Source organism: Penaeus vannamei, unplaced genomic scaffold (genome assembly GCF_042767895.1).
Source record: "Penaeus vannamei isolate JL-2024 unplaced genomic scaffold, ASM4276789v1 unanchor197, whole genome shotgun sequence".
Taxonomy (NCBI): Eukaryota; Metazoa; Arthropoda; class Malacostraca; order Decapoda; family Penaeidae; genus Penaeus; species Penaeus vannamei.
Genome location: NW_027213201.1, coordinates 42,501 through 62,500, shown reverse-complemented (window position 1 = coordinate 62,500; position 20,000 = coordinate 42,501). Strand labels below are relative to the sequence as shown.

The 20,000-nt window shown below is 50.4% G+C and overlaps 1 protein-coding gene across 1 annotated transcript in view; it reads right to left on the bottom strand.

Moving 5' to 3' along the window:
• Nucleotides 1-15,884: 15,884 nt before the first annotated feature.
• Nucleotides 15,885-20,000, bottom strand: part of LOC113804054 (serine/arginine repetitive matrix protein 1) — a 9,935-nt gene continuing 5,819 nt past the window's right edge. Inside the window, exons 2-3 of the mRNA XM_027354885.2 lie at nt 16,166-16,395; nt 15,885-16,014 (exon numbers count right to left, since the gene is read on the bottom strand). Coding sequence (XP_027210686.2) covers nt 15,885-16,014; nt 16,166-16,395 — 360 coding nt within the window. The remainder of the gene's footprint in view (nt 16,015-16,165; nt 16,396-20,000) is intronic.

The window sequence follows — 20,000 nt, the reverse complement described above, 5'->3', positions numbered from 1 at the left end:
AGACAGAGGAGGAGGTTTCTAGAAGAGACCAAGGAGGGGGTTCCTAGAGAGGCTGAGACGAGGCGTTCTAACAGAGATGGAGAAGGTTTCTGGGTTCCCGCCGGAGACAAAGTGGGGTTTCCTTAAGACACCGAAGAGAAGAATTCTAAGAGAGACCAAGGAGAGGGTTTCTAAGAGGCGGAAAGGAGGGTTTCCAACAGAGGCGGTAGTGAGGGTTTCCAACAGAGGCGGTAGTGAGGGTTTCCAGCAGAGATGGAGGAGAGGGGGCTTCTAAGCAGGAAGGAGCGAGGGAAGGCTCAGACGAGGGGGGACTTCCAGCGGAGGAAGTGGTGGAAGGGAAGGAGGGCGAGGGAGGGAGGGGACGGGAAGGCTGCGGTGTCGTAGATTCTCCCTCGCTGTTTATTGTATCCCTGTTGGTGTTGGCTGACCGTGTTGACAGCGCTGCACAGGGGTGATGGCAGCGTTGGTGATTCAGCTGGCAACGTGAAGCAATGCGAGTCCTGATATTAAGCCTCATTGCCAAGATTGCATCTCCTTTGAATGCTATATAAAAAAATGTACAAATAAAAAATGTCCACCTTCTCGACGTCGACGCACGTCACCTGATTAAACCAGAGGCAAAGTTCATCTCCCACGTCTCTCTCTCTCTCTCTCTCTCTCTCTCCCTCTCCCTCTCTCTCTCTCTCTCTCTCTCTCCCTCTCCCTCTCCCTCTCTCTCTCTCACTCTCTCTCTCTCTCCCTCTCCCTCCCTCCCTCCCTCCCTCTCCCTCCTTCCCTCCCTCCCTCTCCCTCCTTCCCTCCCTCCTTCCCTCCCTCTCCCTCTCCCTCCTTCCCTCCTTCCCTCCTTCCCTCCCTCCCTCTCCCTCCTTCCCTCCCTCCCTCTCCCTCCTTCCCTCCCTCCCTCTCCCTCCCTCCCTCCCTCCTTCCCTCCCTCCCTCTCCCTCCTTCCCTCCCTCCCTCCTTCCCTCTCTCCCTCTCCCTCCCTCCTTCCCTCCCTTTCTCCCTCCTCCCCTCTCCCTCCTTCCCTCCCTCCCTCCTTCCCTCTCTCTCCCTCCCTCTCCCTCCCCCTCCCTCTCCCTCTGCACCGCTTCCTCTCCGCCGTCTGTCGGGGAGACACATCGGCGAGTGACGTGGTCGTCTCGTGCGTCAAATCATGTCAGTCATGTAGACCGAAACCTCGTGTGCACATCTTACATCCTCCGACAGCTCCTGACGGTCCTCCTCCTCCCCCACTCCCCCCCTCTCCCTCCCCCCTCCTTCCCCCCAAGAGCTGCATTGCAAGGGAAACTCAAAGAAAGAAAAGAAAAGAGAAAGAAAGAATGGCTCAAGACTTTCTCTCCTTGCATGACCAACTGCCGTCACTTACACACGGCGAGGAAAGTCATGAGGCCGTGAATCATCTCTTGCCTCGTCTCGCCGGCATCGCACTCGGGACTGATGCCTGCGATAGCCAGTGGCTCCCTGCTCCTTGAAGTGCTCCGATAGCCATCGCGCTGTCGTCTGCAGTATTCCGTCATCAGTATGCATGCAATCGCTCATCAACAGCATAATATCGTGTAGCTTTATTCTTGTTACTTAGAATACATTTTTTAAAGCAACAACATTACTTACAATACCTTTTTAAAGCAACATTACTTACAACACCTTTTTAAAGCAACAACACTACTTACAATACCTTTTTTAAGCAACATTACTTACAATACCTTTTTTGAGCAACAGCATTACTTGCAATACCTTTTTTAAGCAACAACACTACTTACAATACCTTTTTTAAGCAACAACATTACTTACAATACATTTATTAAACATTACTTACAATTCCCATTTTTAATTAAGCAACAACATTAATTAAAATACCTTTTTTTTAAGCAACAACATTACTTACAATACCTTTTTTAAGCAACAACATTACTTACAATACCTTTTTTAAGCAACAACACTACTTACAATACCTTTTTTAAGCAACAACATTACTTGCAATACCTTTTTTAAGCAACAGCATTACTTACAATACCTTTTTTAAGCAACATTACTTATAATACCTTTTTTTAAGCAACAACATTACTTACAATACCTTTTTTAAGCAACAACATTACTTGCAATACCTTTTTTAAGCAACAACAATACTTACAATACCTTTTTTAAACAACATTACTTACAATACCTTTTTTAAGCAACAACATTACTTACAATACCTTTTTTAAAGCAACAGCATTACTTGCAATACCTTTTTTAAGCAACAACATTACTTACAAAACCTTTTTTAAGGAACAACACTACTTACAATACCTATTTTAAGCAACAACATTACTTACAATACCTTTTTTTAAGCAACAACATTACTTACAATACCTTTTTCAAACAACAACACGACACAAATAAAACGAGACTGCTCCACTCTCCGGCTTGGTAGCGGGTCCTTCGTCGCCGTCGGTTCGCAACGCTCGCTGCGCCGCGTCCTTCCCCTTGGTCGCTCTGCCGAAGCCACGGGAGGAATGCGGTCGAGACGATACCTGGATGGGGACAGTCCTTCAAAGCTCGAGCGCTGCCTTGAGGTCGGAGGGAGGGAGGGGAAGGGGAGGTTAAGGACGGGGGGTTGGGGGGGAAGGGGAGGTTGGGGAGGAAGGGGAAGGGGTGCTTAGGGAGGAAGGGGAAGGGGTGTTTGGGGAGGAAGGGGAAGGGGAGGTTAAGGACGGGAGATAGGGGGGTTGGGAAGGAAGGGGAGGGGAGGTTGTGGAGGAAGGGGAAGGGAAGGTTGAGGACGGGAGGCAGGGGGGTTGGGGAGGAAGAGGAAGGGGAAGGGAAGGTTAAGGACGGGAGACAGGGGGTTGGGAAGGAAGGGGAGGTTAAGGACGGGAGACAGGGGGGATGGGGAGGAAGAGGAAAGGGAAGGGAACCTTAAGGACGGGAGGCAGGGGGGTTGGGAAGGAAGAGGAAGAGGCTTGGAGAGGAAGGCGGAAAGGGAGTTAAGGACGGGGACACGAGAGCTTGGGGAGGAAGGGGGTGGGGGTCGGGGATGGAAGAGGAAGGGGAAGGGAAGTCGACCGGAGAGGAAGCGAGTCGAGATAATTTAAAGATAATTTTTGTCTTATAAGGGAAATCCGCGTCTTTACAGTTCTCCGAAATTAACGGTTATGAAACCCGTTTAAAGGGAAAAAACATGCGGTCATTTGGTAAATCTGCAGCTTGCTTTTTCCCCGGGGACTGTTACGGCTTAAAAATTGAGTTGCACAATGGAAAAATAAACTAGTGGCAAGCGTGTGATTTCGAGCAGAGAGAGAAAGGGAATTAGAGTGGAGAGGAAGAGGAAAATGTCTGTGTGTATGCGTGCGTGTGTTTGTGTGCATGTGTGTGTGTGTGTGTGTGTGTGTGTGTGTGTGTGTGTGTGTGTGTGTGTGCGCGCGCGCGTGTGCGTGTGCGTGTGGTACAGAGCGTGAAAGAAAAGCAGAGACAGACATCAACAGTGACACACAGACAGACGCAGACAGAGACAGCCAACCAGCCAGAAAGACAGAATAGAAGAAAAACAGGAGACAGAGAGATGAAGGAGGAGAGAGAGGGAGAGAGGAAGGAAGGAGGAGGAGGAGGAGGAGGCGAGAGCCCGTCAACAGGAGGCGGGGGGCGACGCTGTGCCATAAGTGCATTATCCATTATGTAGATCAGACGCCCCCTGATTCCATTTTCGAAAGTAATCACACGCAGTAAGCAGAGACTACATGCAACTGACCCATGCGAGAGGGGTGGGGGAGGGGGAGGGGGAAGGGGAGGGATGGGTAGGAGAGGGGAAGGGGGAGTAGTAAGGGGTGGATGGGAGGGGGTAGGAGGAAGGGATGGGTAGGAGAGGGGAAGTAGGAAGGGGTGGGGAAGGGGGAGTAGTAAGGGGTGGGTGGGAAGGAGAGGGGAAGGGGAAGGGGTGGGAGAGGGGAAGGGGGAGTAATAAGGGGTGGGTGGGAGAGGGGAGGGAGAAGGGATGGGTAGGAGAGGGGAAGGGGGAGTAGTAAGGGATGGGTGGGAGGGGGGAGGGATGGGTTGGAGAGGGGAGGGGGAAAGGGAAGGGGGAACAAGGAGGGGTGGGAGAGGAAGGGGGGAGAGGGGGAGGGGGAAGGGGGCCGTCATGCACGGAGAAAGAGGAATTATTAAGAATACAAAACGCTAGTAAAAGTACTTGATGCTGACTTTGGCGACTCAGCTTGCATGACCAAGTGGCTGCCTGGCCTCGATAGCCTTCAGGATTTAGGCTGCGGTTGTTGTTGTTGTTTTTTCTTCCTTTTATTATTCTCTTCTCTCTCTTCTTCCCTTCCACTTTCTCTTTCTTTCTTCTCTTCTTTTCTTATCTCATTCACTCATCTTCTCTCGTCATTCGCACCAGTATTCTTCTTTCATTTTATTTTTTCGCTTTTTTTCATTTTCTCTTCTCTCTTCTCTTTCTTCCTCACTTTCCTCTTGTCTCTCCGCCTCCTTCTCTTTACCTCCTCGGCTCTCCTCTTCCCTTATTCATCTTTTTTTCAAGGGATTCATATCATTCTTTCCACCTCCTCCTTCCGCGATGGGAAATCTTCAAAGGCAGCACATGTTTGTCTAGTTAATGGCTTCCGTGTTATTTCCGTTTTCTTAACCATGTCTTAGCTGACCCCAAAGGAGTTCATCTCGGGGACCCCACGCACGACCCCCTACACTCCCACGTACGACCTAGCTACGCCATATACGACCCCAGACCCCCCCATCCATGATTTCAAAACTCACATAACCCCAGATGGACCCCACATCCGTACATACGACCCCACATGCGACTGCAGACTCCTACATACGACCCCACGACCTCATATACGACCCTACAGTCTCACATACATCTACACACTGATACATGCAACCCCACACTATCTCATACGACCCCACACTCCCACATACGACCCCACAAGACCACTCCCCACGACCACACACTCCTACACATGACCTCACACCCTCACATACAACCACACATTCCTACATACGACCTCACATTCCCACATACGACCTCACATTCCCATACACGACCTCACATTCCCATACACGACCTCACATTCCCATACACGACCTCACATTCCCATACACGACCTCACATTCCCATACACGACCTCACATTCCCATACACGACCTCACATTCCCATACACGACCTCACATTCCCATACACGACCTCACATTCCCATACACGACCTCACATTCCCATACACGACCTCACATTCCCATACACGACCTCACATTCCCATACACGACCTCACATTCCCATACACGACCTCACATTCCCATACACGACCTCACATTCCCATACACGACCTCACATTCCCATACACGACCTCACATTCCCATACACGACCTCACATTCCCATACACGACCCCGCATCGTTCTCTTTCCGTCTGTGACCCACTTTACTTTCCGAAGGAGAGGGGAGAGGGAAGAGGAGGAGGAGGAGGAGGAAGGGGGCGGGGGGGCCTCTTATAGTACTCCTCCTTTGCTATCGACCCTTAACCCCCCCCTCCTCCTCCTCCTCCTCCTCTCCCCCTACTGCCTCCTCCCAAATAGACAAATAGGCGACCTGACCCCGGACGAGGTTGCTCTTGAGGGAACTAACCCCCCACCCCTCTTGTCCAACCTCCCCGCCCTTCTTCTTTTAACCCCCCCCCCCTTAGCTCTCATGGAAAATTCTACCCCCACCTTCTAGACTCTCTTGAGGAACTACCTCCCGCCAAGCTAGTTGCCTTAGAGAACTAACCCAGCTCTCCTAGACCCCCTTCTCTCCTTCCCCCCTATTCTAACACCTCCTTCTCGTAGTACCCCCTCCCCCCTCCCACAGTTCTCGTTGTACCCCCTCCCCTCTCCCCCCCAGCTATCGTAGTACCCCCCACCCCCTCCCCAGCTCTAGTAGTACCTCCTCCCCCTCCTCCCCCAGCTCTCGTAGTACCCCCTGCCCCCTCCCCCCAGCTATCGTAGTACCCCCCCTCCCTCAGCTCTCGTAGTACCCCTCCCCTTCCCCCCAGCTCTCGTAGTACCCCTTCCCCCCTCCCCCCCCAGCTATCGTAGTACCCCCTCCCTTTTCCCCCAGCTATCGTAGCACCCCCTCCCCCTCCCCACCCACCCCTACCCCCGTTCCTCTCGATTCGTAGATAGGTTTTCAATGTCACTCCTTCAGCTGCTGATAGGATCGCGTTCCATAGATGTTTAAGTGGCGTAAGAGGGGCGAGAAATGGTGTTAAAAGTGGCGATGTGACGCTGTAGTGTTTTGAAGGAGTTTATTTATCCGAAATAACTCTCACATGAGGAGTGGGTTTGTTTAAGGCTCACTCGGAAGGAGAGGGAGGATCTCCTCTTTAATTATTTGGTTTATATATATATTTTTTCGTCGTTTCTGGTATTCCAAAAGCCGGAAAATAAATGTCTTTTTTTCGGCGGTCTGTTCGGAGGATAAAGGGCATAGATTGGGAGTCAAATTAGACATGGAATCTAGAGTGTTTTCGAGGTAAAGCAAGGTCGCGGGGCATACGTAGGCCTTCATATCCAGTTTTACTCATGTCCTCATCTGTTATTCAGGCTCATACTCGCCGGGGTTTCTGCCGGGCTTTCCAGCGCGCTTTGCGATTCATTCCACTCATTCTGTCTGATTCTTTATTAAAGACTCTCGCGCTAACATGTATGTGTGCGCCTTGCTCATACGTACATGTTCAGACACAGGCACACGGACACACACGCACGCACACACACACACACACACACACACACACACACTTACACACAATCACTTACACACTCACACACACACACACACACACACACACACACACACACACACATACACACACGCACACACACACGCACACACACACACACACACACACACACACACACACACACACACACACACACACACACACACACACACACACACACACACACTCCCACACACACACACACACACACACACACTCCCACCATCGAATACACACACACCCTCACACCCTCCCGCCATCGAAAACACACACACACACACACACACACACACCCTCACACCCTCACACCCTCCCGCCATCGAAAACACACAAACGCACACCCGCGGCGGGCGAGACGAGCAAGCGAAGCAAAGCCGGAGGAGCCAGCGAGGAGCGCGAGACAGGCCGAGGGGGTCGCTCGCCCTCGGCAGATGGACTGGAAAGCCTCCATGTTCGGGCTAATGTTTCGAGGCTTCCGCTGGACCGCCCTCGTCTGCTCGGGGCCGGGGGCGGGGAGAGGGGAGGGAGGAGAGAGGAAGGGAGGAGAGAGGAAGGGAGGTGGGAGGAGAGAGGGACAGGGAGGGAGGAGGGAAGTAGGAGGAGAGAGGGAGGGAGGAAGGAAGTGTGAGGGAGGAGAGAGGGAGGGAGGAGGAAGGAGAGAGGGAGAGAGGATAGAGGTTGGGAGGAGGGTACAGGGTGACAGAGGAAGGGGAAGGGAGGGAGGAGGATAGCTAAGATATGAGAGGAAGGAGGAGGAGGAAAAGGGAGGTGGAGATGGAGGAAGGAGGGCGAAAGAGAAGGAAGTAGAGAGGAGGAGGGAAGTGGGATAGAGGAAAGACGAAAACAAAGGACGGAGGAATAATAGGCAGAAGGAAGAAATGAGAAGGGAAGTAGAGAAGAAGAGGGATTAGGGCAAAGAGGGGGGAAAGCGGAGGAAGAAGAGAGGAAGTGGAAAGGAGGAAAATAAGGACAGAGAGAGTAAATAGAGGGGACTGCATCTAAGGAGGAGAGTACGGTGCAGTGGAAGGAGAAAGATAATGAGGGAAAGAGAGAGAGAGGAAGACGAAGGAGGAGTGAAGAGGACCCGAGGACGAGAAGAGGAAGGAGAGAGAAAAATTACACACATACAAACGTAATACATACATGCCTGAATACTTAGATGTGTACGTACATACATACACAAGATTATGGGGTATGCAGAGGAAGGAAGGGAAAGAGAGAGACAGAAGGGGAAGAGGGACATGCGAGACAAATGAAGCAAAGAGGGACAGAGGGAGAAGTGAAATAGATGAAGAGAGGAATGGAAACAGGAAGAAGAAGAAACGGAAAGCGACGAAAATCAACAAGAAAAGACAAAGAAACAAACAAAACGAGAAAAAAAAGTGTTAAAAAAGAAAGAGACAAGGAGGAGAAGAAGAAGAAGAGGAAGAAGGAAGGAGGAGCGAAAAGAAAGCTGGACAAAGGGAAGACGAGGATAAAAGAGTTCCTGGTGCTACAGTTTGCTCAAGTTTGGCCTAAGTTCTCGTGAGATGAAATTGTATTGGCTGTCCGGGTTTGTGCTGGCGAGGACCCACCGCCTGTGTGCGTCCGCCTGCTGTTTGTGCGGTTTGTCTGGACGCGGAGGGTGTTTGTTCGGGTTTGTGAGGCAAATGCTGCGTGCTGACGGGCCGGGGAGGGGGAGGGATGGGCAGGGAGAGGGACGGATAGACGGATAGACGGATAGACGGATGGACGGACTCCCAGACGCAGATGGATGTGTATGCTCAGGTGCAGAGAGATGGGACTATAACTAGATAGTCATACAGACGCATATGTACACAGCGAGAAGGAGAGGAGGGAGGGAGGGAGGGAGAGAGGGAGAGAGAGAGAGAGAGAGACTGACAGACAGACAAACAGACAAACAGAAAGACAGGCGGCAGACAAAAGGCAGACAGACCGACAGACTCTGACACACATACAGAGAAAAAAGAAAATATATGTTTTTGTTTACACTTGTTTATTTGTTGTATATGAGTGCAAACATAAAAAGATATGTATGTGTGTGCGAGCAAAGAGAGAGGTACAGGCGTGTGTTAGCTCGAGTTAGGAATGTGTTTGCTGACAGCGGTGAGGCGTGTGTATGTCAGCAGTGCAAAGGAGAATGTCAGCATAAGCGACTCTGTGTGTATGAGTATGTGTGTGTGTGTGTGTGTGTATGTGTGTGCGTGACTATGTGTGTGTGTGTGTGTGTGTGCGTGCGTGCGTGCGTGACTGTATGTGTGTTTGTAGGTAGGTAGGTAGGTATGTGTACCTGTGTGTGTGTGTGTGTGTATGTATGTATGTATGTATGTATGTATGTATATGTATGACTACATATATATTTGTATATATGTATGTAGGTATATGCACCTATGTACGTATGCGAGCGCGTGCCTGCCTCCCTGTATGTGTGTCATTCCAGCCCATATACATTTATGCAGATGCCTCCGCCGCAAAGGACGGCCTCGTCAGCATCAGCTAAAAGAGGCATCACGCACTCGCCGACGGAGAAAATGGCATTACTCGCCCAAGGAATGCGGGGACAAACGTGTGCATTATTAACCGCTCATTGGAGGCCGTGTGACAGGGGGAGGGATAGGAGAGGAGAGGAAAGGGGAAAGGGGGGATAGGGAGGATTGGGAGGAGGAAGGGGGAGGGGAAGGGGGGATGGGAGGAGGAGATAAGGAGAGGAGAGGAAGGGGGAGGAGGAGGGAGGGGGGAGAGAGAGGAAGGGGGGAGGGGGAGGGGAAGGATAGAGGAGGAAGGGGGAAGGGAGGATAAAGAGGAAGACGAAAAAGGGGGAGGGAGGATAGTGAAGGAGAAAAAGGGGATAGAGGATAGAGAAGGAGGAAAGGTGGCACAATGTGGAAAGTTAAGGGGGTAAGGGAAGTGGAAGGAGAGGATGAAGGTGGGAAATCGAAAGGAAGGGGACGTAAAGAAAGTAAAGAAGGGGAGAGGGAGAGGAAAGGGAAAAGAAGGGGCGGGGAAGCAGTGAGGCAAATGGAACGAGGAGAAAGTGGAGGGAAGGGGAGTGGAGGAGAGGAGGAAGGTGGAGTAGGCCGTTCTACCGCGTGAACAAAGAGTACTCCTGCACTTTTGTACTCAAAATGTACACCCGATTAAAAAGCGTACTTTGATCGGCAAAGGAGCATCCCTCAGCTGACCAACAGGGAGGGAATAACAGACTTTGGAAAACAGTAGCTGGAGGAAGAAAGAAAGTGAGAAAGAAAGCGGTTAAATGAATGTAAAAATAAATGCAAACTTTCATCCATAGATACAGAATTCACCAACGTACGAGAGCGAATAGTTACAATCACCGCCAATCACACAATCACACAGCGGAAGTTGATTTTATTACGGTGTTTGATTGGGTAGAGGGGTGGGGAGCGGTAGGGGGATGGAGGGAGGGCAGGAGTGGAGCAGTGAATGGAGGGGGGAGGATAGGGCGGGGGGAAGGAGAAGGGATGGAGAGTAATGGGGGAGGATAGGGAAGGGAGAGGGTAGAGGATGGAAGGAAGGGATAAAGGGTGGGGAGGGGAGGTAAGGGGGGAAGGATAGGGGAGGAGGAGAGACGAGTGAAGGATGGGGTGGGGAATGGAAGTAGTGGGGGGGGAGGGGTCATTGCATGCCGTGATGGATGGACACGACCCATGGATAAGCCTTGGGGAGGGAGGGAGGGAGGGAGGGAGGGAGGGAGGCGTGTGGGTTTCACTAAAGGTGATTCGAGAGCGAGAACTGTTATTGGGCTTTTTAACAGTAGTATCTATGTGATTGGCTGGTAGTTTTGGGGTTGGTGGTTGTTTTATTTTGCGTTTGATGATAATGAGAGTTATTGTTATTATCATCGTCATTGATATTGAGTTCAGTGTCAACAGCAACACCAATATCCTCCTACATATCAACATTATCATCATCATCACCATGTCATCATCATCAACACCATCAGTCATCATCATCATCACCATTAGTCATCATCATCACCATCACCATTAGTCATCATCATCACCATAATCAATCATCATCATCACCATCATCAGTTATCATCATCATCACCGGTCAGCATCATCATCACCATCACCATCATGTCATCATCATCATCACCATCATCATCACCGGTCATTATCAGCAGCGCTCTCAACTCATCTATTTCGTCTTTCTGAAACAAGAATCCCACTGTCTACCAAGTCTATCGTAAGAATAAAGAGTGAATAGCGATTTACCGACAACACCAGCGTGGTTTCTATTTCCAGCCTCGGAGAATTTTTTTTTTCAATGGCGGCGTAATTCTTATATTTCCGGGTCAGTTAGAAGCTAATGCCCCTTTTTTTTTTTACGCTAAACCGGCTGATGGAATGATATCGGAATCGTAATTGTAGTTGGTATTATTTTTTTATTGGTTTGTTTTTCATGTTTCGCTTCCATGCACGAACGCACATTGGAGCCGTGTGTGAACGCACGGATAGGCCTATGTGCGTTTAATGTGAGGATGTACAGACATAAATACGAATTGATGTACTGTGTAGACGCTGATATTCACACATGTACACACGCTTAAACGCACACGCACAAGAACACTCACACTCACACTCACACTCACACTCACACTCACACACACACACACACACACACACACACACACACACACACACACACACACACACACACACACACACACACACACACACACACACACACGCACACACACACACACAGCTTTAGAACATACGGCTAGCAATACACTTTGGGTTCCCTCCTACACCAGCCGAACTCTCTACCGCAGAATGACATGGTTCCCTCCTATCTAGAAGTCGCGTAGGAGAATGACCGTCATTTTTTATATAAAAAGGCCGAAGCAATTTCGGTAAACATCGCCATTTCCCCCCCCCCCCCTCCTCTCTCGCGTCGAGGAAGTTGCTTGGCCTACTTGTTTTGATCGGCGGTACCTCCCCCCTCCCCCTCCCTTCCCTGTCTACCACAGGTCCACCACCCTGTCCCCCCACCCCACCCCTTCCTCTACCCGAGGTCCGCCACCCTGCCCCCTATTCCCCTCTTCCACTGGTCCGCCACCCTGCCCCCCCACCCCTTCCTCTACCCGAGGTCCGCCATCCCGTTCCCTATTCCCTCTTTCACTGGTCCACCACCCTGTCCCCCCCCCACCCCTTCCTCTTTTCCCGAGGTCCGCCACCCTGTTCCCTCTACCCCTAACTCCCCACCCCATCCCCTCTTCCAATAATCCTCCACTCTATCCCCTCCCCTTCCTCCCCAACCTATCCACTCTTCCCCCAACACCCCATCCCTCTCTCCCACTCTATCCTCTCCCCTTCCTCCCCAACCCATTCACTCTTCCCCCAATCCCCCATCCCCTCTCCCTTCAACCCCCCTTACCCCTTCCCTTCTACCCTCCCTCCATCCCCACCCCAACCCCTCATCCCCTCTCCCCTCCTACCCTCCCCCATCCCCATCCCCACCCCCACTCCCCCGCCTGAAAATCAACGTAATAGGGAGAAACTCGCCCGGTAGCCGCCCTCGTGGGGTTATTTATCATCGGTAATTGCAACTACGTATACATTCCGTTCTGGCCGAGCTGGGAGACATATGGCACGATCGTGTACATTGTCTTGTTATTGTGCTGTAGATGAGAGGCCCACTTACGCCCTCGGATCTTGTGTGGGCGTCTCTCGGGAGGCTGTGGGGATGGGCGTGCTCCCGGCGTCCGCTTCTCTCTGTCACCCTCTTCCCCCCTTCGTGTGTAAGCGGGTGTTAAATGGTGTATTATTTATCTCGTGGCGTACCGTGTTTCCCCTCTGTCGCGTGGTGTGCGGCGCGCGTGGCTCCGTAGCATGATATTTTACACCTGGCGCTGTCATGGTGTGATCTATGTGCACATGCGACACTCTCTCGTGGTGACTGTTGCGAGGCACAGTTTGCTCAGACGTACACGAGAGCACACGTGCGCGCGCACACACGTCCCCTGTATCTCTGTCTCTGTCTCTCTCTCTCTCTCTCTCTCTCTCTCTCTCTCTCTCTCTCTCTCTCTCTCTCTCTCTCTCTCTCTCTCTCTCTCTATCTCTCGAATACCGACACAAACCCTTATCACTATAATTCTTACTTTTTATCTTTTCTTCTCGCTCCCTCCCTCCGCCAAGCGCCGCCCCTCCTTTTCGCAAAGGGACCTCCAGCCCAGCCCTGAAGGGTGACACTGAGCCGCCCGACCCCCGACACTTGGCCTATTTCCTTGAAGTGTCCCGCCGCGCCCTTGCACTCCTTACCTGGGGCTTAAGAGGGGCTTTCGAAGACCTTCCTGCGGTCTTTTCCGCCCGCCTGCTCCTCGTGGATTTGTCGTGGCGCTGCGGGGACACGACGGCGGTCTCTGTGCATATCTCGAGACGTGATAGGAATTGGGGTCTTGTTCTTCTTGTGGGTTTGGTTTTACGGTTGTTGTTGTTGATGTTATTACTTTGAGAATTGAGTTATTTGTTTGGCGGCGTCGCTTGCTTTGGCGTATTGATTTTGCGTGCTGCTGTTCTTGTTTATAAAGGAAAAAAAACGAAACCTACGCTTTCTTTGGCCAACTCCATTCTCAGGGAAGGTATCTGGTTCACGTCGAGAAAGCAGGAATGTAATCCAATAGAATGCGCGGCGGCTGCCATAACAGAATTATCATATGCGAGGGTCATGTGCAATTGTTGCCTAATGCGCGTCATGATTCAGGCAATGCTCGCTGTTGCAGAGGGTCTTGCGAGATCACCCCCGCCCCCCCCCCGTCCCTCCCCCTCCCTCCCCCTCCTCTCCCTCCACGCCAGGACGTCCTCATCCTTCAAGGCACGTTTGTACGATTTTTCCTTGTCACTCTCGATATTAAAACTTTTTGGTTCTCGAGGGAACAAGTTTATTACTTTGTCTTCCGCGCGAGAGGTGGATCTTCCGGTTTTATTAATGTCTGCTTGTTTACGTTCTTGTTTATTCCTCCATCAATCCATTCGCCAGTGTGTTAATTCGTTTATACAACGACTGGTTCTCAGCGCGCCTTGCTATCCTGCAGGACTTCCTCTCCGTCGCCTGAAGCGCCTCCGGGACGCGTCCATCCCACAGTAACAACTTTTCTCATCCTGTTCGTCAGTAGTTCACATAATGGGAATTCCTCTCCTCTGTGTGCCACATGCGAGTTGCTGTGAAGTGTGCCGCCGCCGCCGCCGCTGCCTGCTGTGTGGCCTAACTGGCAGTACATCTTTACAAAATGTGTGTTCTCTCTGACCCTCCTTTCTCTTCTCGCTCCCTTCCCTTCCTGCCGGAGCGAGTACGAGCACATAGAGAGAGGGCTTTACAGGCTTTGCAAACACTGTATCCCGTCTCTGTTCTTCCAGTACAGCTTTTTTTTTTACATGGTTTGTGCTTCCCCCTGTTCTCTCGACGCGGGCCTTCCCCAAAGAGCCGTTCTCCCTCGGTTGCTTGTCTTTCTGAAGGCTGTGTTCCATCTGTTTCCTCAACAGTCTTTGTAAAAGCTGTGCTTTCCCTGTCTATCAGCACAGTCTTTACGAACATTTTTTCCCCTTACTCCCTTCCCTTACTTCACTTTACCTCCTATCTTTTACCCCCGCTTTACCACCTTTCCTTTACTCCCTTTACCCCCAATTTACCACCCTCTCCTTTACTTTCTCTTTATCGCCCTCCCCTATACCCCCTCTTTATCGCCCTCCCCTATACTCCCTCTTTATTGCCCTCCCCTGTACTCCCTCTTTACCTCCCTCCGCCGTCACCCCCTCCTCCTCTGGCGGAACGAGCGCAGGCGCAGAACGTCCACGAGCGCAGACGACCCAGCTGATGGCCGGAAGTAACGTAAGCGCCAAAATAACAGGCGGAATTAACGAGGCTGGTCGAGAACCTCCCGCGCCCGCCAGTTCGAGTTGATGCGACGGTCTAATTGCTTGTTAATTGCACCTCCGCCGGTGATTACCTGTCGTTACGTGCACGATATGAATGGGATGACGAGGTACCCGCACTTGATAATTTGAACGCCGATGTAATATCAGATTTACGCGACTAATACGCTATCAATGGCGTATGTAAGAAAGAAGGGTTATGAGCGCACTGGTTTTTCTCTTAAGCGTCTTTACTTGATCTTAAGAAAATGGGAAGGTTTTAGGGGCTCAGGAATGTGGGACGACGCGCCGCTCACGATGATTACGGTTCTTAAAGAATAAAGCGAGTGATATTACACGGGCCGTTTTACAAGCTTGGGTGGTACTAGCATGCGTGTGTGTGTGCGTGTGTCCGTGTGACTTTGAGAGAGAGAGAGAGAGAGCGTGTGTGCGTATTTGTGTGTGTGTGTCCGTGCTTGTGACTTAGAGAGAGAGAGAGAGAGAGAGAGAGAGAGAGAGAGAGAGAGAGAGAGAGAGAGAGAGAGAGAGAGAGAGAGAGAGAGAGAGAGAGAGAGAGAGAGAGAGAGAGCGTGTGTGTGCGTATTTGTGTGTCTGTCCGTGCTTGTGACTTAGAGGGAGAGAGAGAGAGAGAGAGAGAGAGAGAGAGAGAGAGAGAGAGAGAGAGAGAGAGAGAGAGAGAGAGAGAGAGAGAGAGTGCGCGTATTTGTGTCTGTGTCCGTGCGTATGACTTTAGAGAGAGAGAGAGAGAGAGGAGAGAGAGGAGAGAGGGAGGGAGAGAGAGAGAGAGAGAATGAGAGAGAGAGAGAGAGAGAGAGAGAGAGAGCGTGTGTGTGTGTTTGTATGTGTGTGTGCCTGTCTGTCTCTGTATCTGTGCACAGTCTCACACACACACACACACCTACATGCCACACGAACACAACCACTTATCTTTACATTCTGTCATTATCCCATCCGCCGAGGAAAGTTCAGCGAGCGAGACCCCGCTTTTTGTCCCCCCACCCCCCACCCCCTCCAGCGCTGGACAAAGCCCTCCCTTCCCTCGCGAATCAGGCTTGACATTTGATCATCGAGGAGAGATAAGGTCGGTCCGAGATAAAGGGAAACCGCGAAAGGTCACCCAGGAACCACATGGCCTCGTTGACCTTCATCCCGTCGGCTAAAAATAGACCTTTGGATCGATCTTCATTCTCTCCGTAAATTGTAAATCGGACAGAAAGAGAAAAGATGGCGCCAAGGTTTCTTCGTTATCTGCGGCGGCGATAAGAATGGAGTCTCTGAAAGCCCTTGGTCAGGTCGTCGAGGTGGACTGGAGATGGCCAGAGCTTCGTAACCTTACTTTGTTTAGGGTGAAGGAATTCCGTGGTGCGGTGGAGACTTTGTGGTATTACCGTGGTTGTGATTTTGTGGTATTATAGATTTTGTGATTTCGTGTCGTCAGTGTGGTTGTGGTGAACAAAATTGCTTCTTTTTATAGTGGTTGAGGCGAGGATTTTTTGTTGGTATTATTGTTGTGGTGAAAAACTACTTGTTATGGTTGTGGTGAATGAGACTGCGTATTGTTCCTATGTCGTGGGTGGTCTTGGGTATAGGAAGAGAATACACTGTAGTAGGCAAGGAATTAGGTATTGCATTGGTGTTGCCCGGGTGTTCAGTGGTTGGGGTTGATGGTTTGGGAGCAATGGTTGTTGGGTCTGGTCGTATAACAAGAAGTTTGGTAGTTATTGCATTGGTAAAATCATGGAATTGCACGGTAGTCTGGAAGAGGTAGTGTGCCGGTAACTAGTAATACAGTGGTAGCGGACGGTCGTAGAGGAAAATGGTAGTATAGTTAAATATGATAATTAGACCAGTTTTTGATAATGGTAGTTAGGGAAGGCTTCGGAAAGCGGTTGTCGTGTTGAACAGTTGAGTGACAGGAATATGATGGATTCCCGAGATCATTCCGTCTTTGTAAACGTCTGGCGCGTGTTTGTATTGCTCGAAAGATTCTTAGCTGTGTTGGTTTTGCACTTTGCAGGTATCGAACGCCAACAAAGGACTTGGTCGCCGCTTTCGCTTTCTTCTCTCTCGTGTTTTACTTGCCCAACTGATTTGTTTTGCGAAGAAAGAAACCATTTCCAATACGTTTTGTTTCCGTTCTTATCGATTTCTGTTAAGGATGCAGCGGTTTTCTTTTATTTTTGTTTTCTTTCGACGGTAACTGAAAAACGTCCATATCCTTAGGTGAGCGAAGTAATATAAGAATTCCGTTCTGATAAACAGAGGGAATAAAGGAGAGATAAATAGAGGGAGGGAGGGAGGGAGAGAGAGTGGGAGAGAGAGTGGGAGAGAGAGTGGGAGAGAGAGTGGGAGAGAGAGTGGGAGAGAGAGTGGGAGAGAGAGTGGGAGAGACAGAGGGAGAGAGAGAGAGAGAGAGAGAGAGAGAGAGAGAGAGAGAGAGAGAGAGAGAGAGAGAGAGAGTGACTGACTGACAGAAACAGACAGACAGACAAACCGAGATAAAGAGACTAAAGAAAATACTTCGGCATCGCACCATCACCATTTCATTTTATTTTTCATCCGAGACACTTCGGCCAGAGTAGCTTCCTCGCCGCTTCCCCGATTCGTCGCCCCGATTCGCGCGCCCTTTCTCTCTCTCTCTCTCTCTCTCTCTCTCTCTCTCTCTCTCTCTCTCTCTCTCTCTCTCTCTCTCTCTCTCTCTCTCTCTCTCTCTCTCTCTCTCTCCCCCCGACGGCGCTTGGTTCCGCGGCGCAGCGAAGGTCAGGCAGGCTCTTGAAATCAGTTATCGGCCTTTCGCGGCGGGATAAAATTGGACATTTCCTCGCCATTGGCCGTAATTTTGCCAATAACCCTTCGGAAATTGGCCGTTTTGGCTTATTAGATTTCCTCAGGTTAATGTGATTATCATTGACGGCGAATTAGGCATCGCGTCACGACCGAGATCCGTCGCGGCGGCTGTTTGCGCTCCGTTCGGCGGAGACGAAGTGGATGGCGGCCGCCGGGGCTTGCATGCATATATATATATATATATATATATATATATATATATATATATATATATATATATATATATATATATATATATAATATTGACACGCACACACACACGCACACACACGCGCACACACACACGCACACGCACACGTACACGCGCTCACGCACACACGCACATGCACCCACAATGTGTATAAGTATATATATATATTTACATGTATTGTATGTGTGTGTATGTATGGATATATGTATGCATATATAGACCGAGTCCTCCCATTCCTTCGCGCAAATGTACTCCTTCGGCCGAGCGCAAGGACCCCCGAGCAGCCCCGACGAGTTTTAATTCAGTCCCGCCCGGTCCGCCTCCGAGGGAGTGAAATATGAACGCCCGTAACTGCCTCGCGCGCCCAAGTTTGCGGCAGGAGTAGTTGCAGCTGTCACCTCCTCCTCTCCGCTCGGGCGTCGGCGATTTATGGATTTTCATTTATTTATCTGCGTCGCGGAGGCTGTGCTGACGAGACGCGGGATCGTCTGCAGGAAATCCGAATCGGGTTCTGCGAGGAAGTTTGGAGGGAGAATTTGCATATGTTTTTTTTTTGTTTTTCGTTTTCGTTGGTTGGTTGTTTTTTGTCTTTCGTTGTTAGTCTTGATTTTTTGTTTTGTTTGTCGTCGTGTTCGAATACTGTTGAGTTCGTATTTTTTTTGTATTCGGTTTTTGTTTTGTTGATTTATCTGACTTGTTTATTTTGGTCAATCGTCAGCAACGTGGCTCCAGGCAATCATTACTGAAATTATAAACTTTTCCATTTCCTTTAATCACTCTATATCCTCATTCAACATACATGCTCTGATGATCCAAAATTGATCCAAAAATGAATGAACAAATGCATAATACCGCCAAATAAGACAAAAGAATTCTGATCTTGTGCATGACGGGCCCATTCCGTCTCGTCGCATGCACGCCCGGAACAACCCATCAGCTGACTCAGCCCCGCCGCCGTCGCCTGCTCCTCCCGCCCTCGTTCCAGCACTCTGCATGGCGCGCGGACGTCGAGGAACCCTTGTAAATCCCCGGGAGATTACTCGGGCAATCCCCCTTTTTAATTTCTTCTCTTCCCTTTTTTTGGGGGGATGCGGTTGAGGGAGGTTGAGGCTCTCTTTTTTTTGTAATCTCTCTGGCCAAAAGATTGGATTCAATTGAAATGATTCGGGATTCGTTTTGTGTCGACTCCGGGTTCGAGGCGATCTCATTTGCGCCGCTCGGGTGCGGTTGTTCGGCGGTCACGCTTGGAGGAGGCGGGAGAAGGCCAGTGGGAGGAAACAAATTAGATTCTCTCTCTCTCTTTCCCTCTTCCTCTTCCTCTCTGTTTCTGTCGATCTCTCTCTCTCTCTCTTTCTGTTTCTGTCTCTCTCTCTCTCTCTCTCTCTCTCTCTCTCTCTCTCTTTCCCTCTTCTCTCTCTCTCTCTCTTCCTCCTCTCTCTCTCTCTCTCTTCCTCCCCTCTCTCTCTTCCCTCCCTCTCTCTCTCTTTCCTCTTCCTCTCTCTTCCTCCCTCCCTCCTCCCTCTCTCTCTCTCTCTCTCTCTCTCTCTCTCTCTCTTTCTCTGTTTATCTCTCTCTCTCTCCTTCCTTCCTCCTTCCCTCTCCCTCCCTCCTCCTTCTCCCCTCCCCCTCCTCCTTCCCTCTCCCTCCCTCCTTCCCTCTCCCTCCTCTTCCCTCCTCCCCCTTCCCTCTCTCCTCCTTCCCTCTCCCTCTCTCTCTCTCCTTCCCTCTCCCTCCTTCCCTCCTTCCCTCTCCCTCTCCCTCTCCCTCCCTCCATCTTCTTAGGAAAGACGCGATCGCTCGGGTGCCTTGTGTAACTCGGGCGTCTTTGGTTCTCCCGTAAGATCTTAATGATATAGAAGACCAGTGTTTTTGATGTCTTTCGGGACCGTGTGTGTCTTTGGTGTTTTCTGAAGCCGAAAGAGTCGTTTCGTACGGCTTATTATCGAACCAGTGATCTTTAGACGGATATGAAAGGGACTGTATTTTAAGTAACATGGTATTGATTCGTCCTCATCAGCAAGAACCATTTCCAATAAGAAAAAAAAATTGATGGAAGAGAGAGAGAGAGAGAGAGAGAGAGAGAGAGAGAAAACAATGAACTTGTCAGAGCAAGGACTATAGTTGGAAGATTTTTTTTTTAATTGTTGGGAAACGAAGAGAAACATGAGCGGGTTTCCCTTCCGCGTATGTGCCTCTTCGCGCGAGTTCGCGGCGAGAAGACCTAGACTACTGCAACTTCGGCTCTGATTGAGTAATTGGAAGCCGAGAGAGAGAAAGTTTCCCCCTCGAGGCGGCCCGCGAGTCGTGGCGGGTCGCTCTCCGG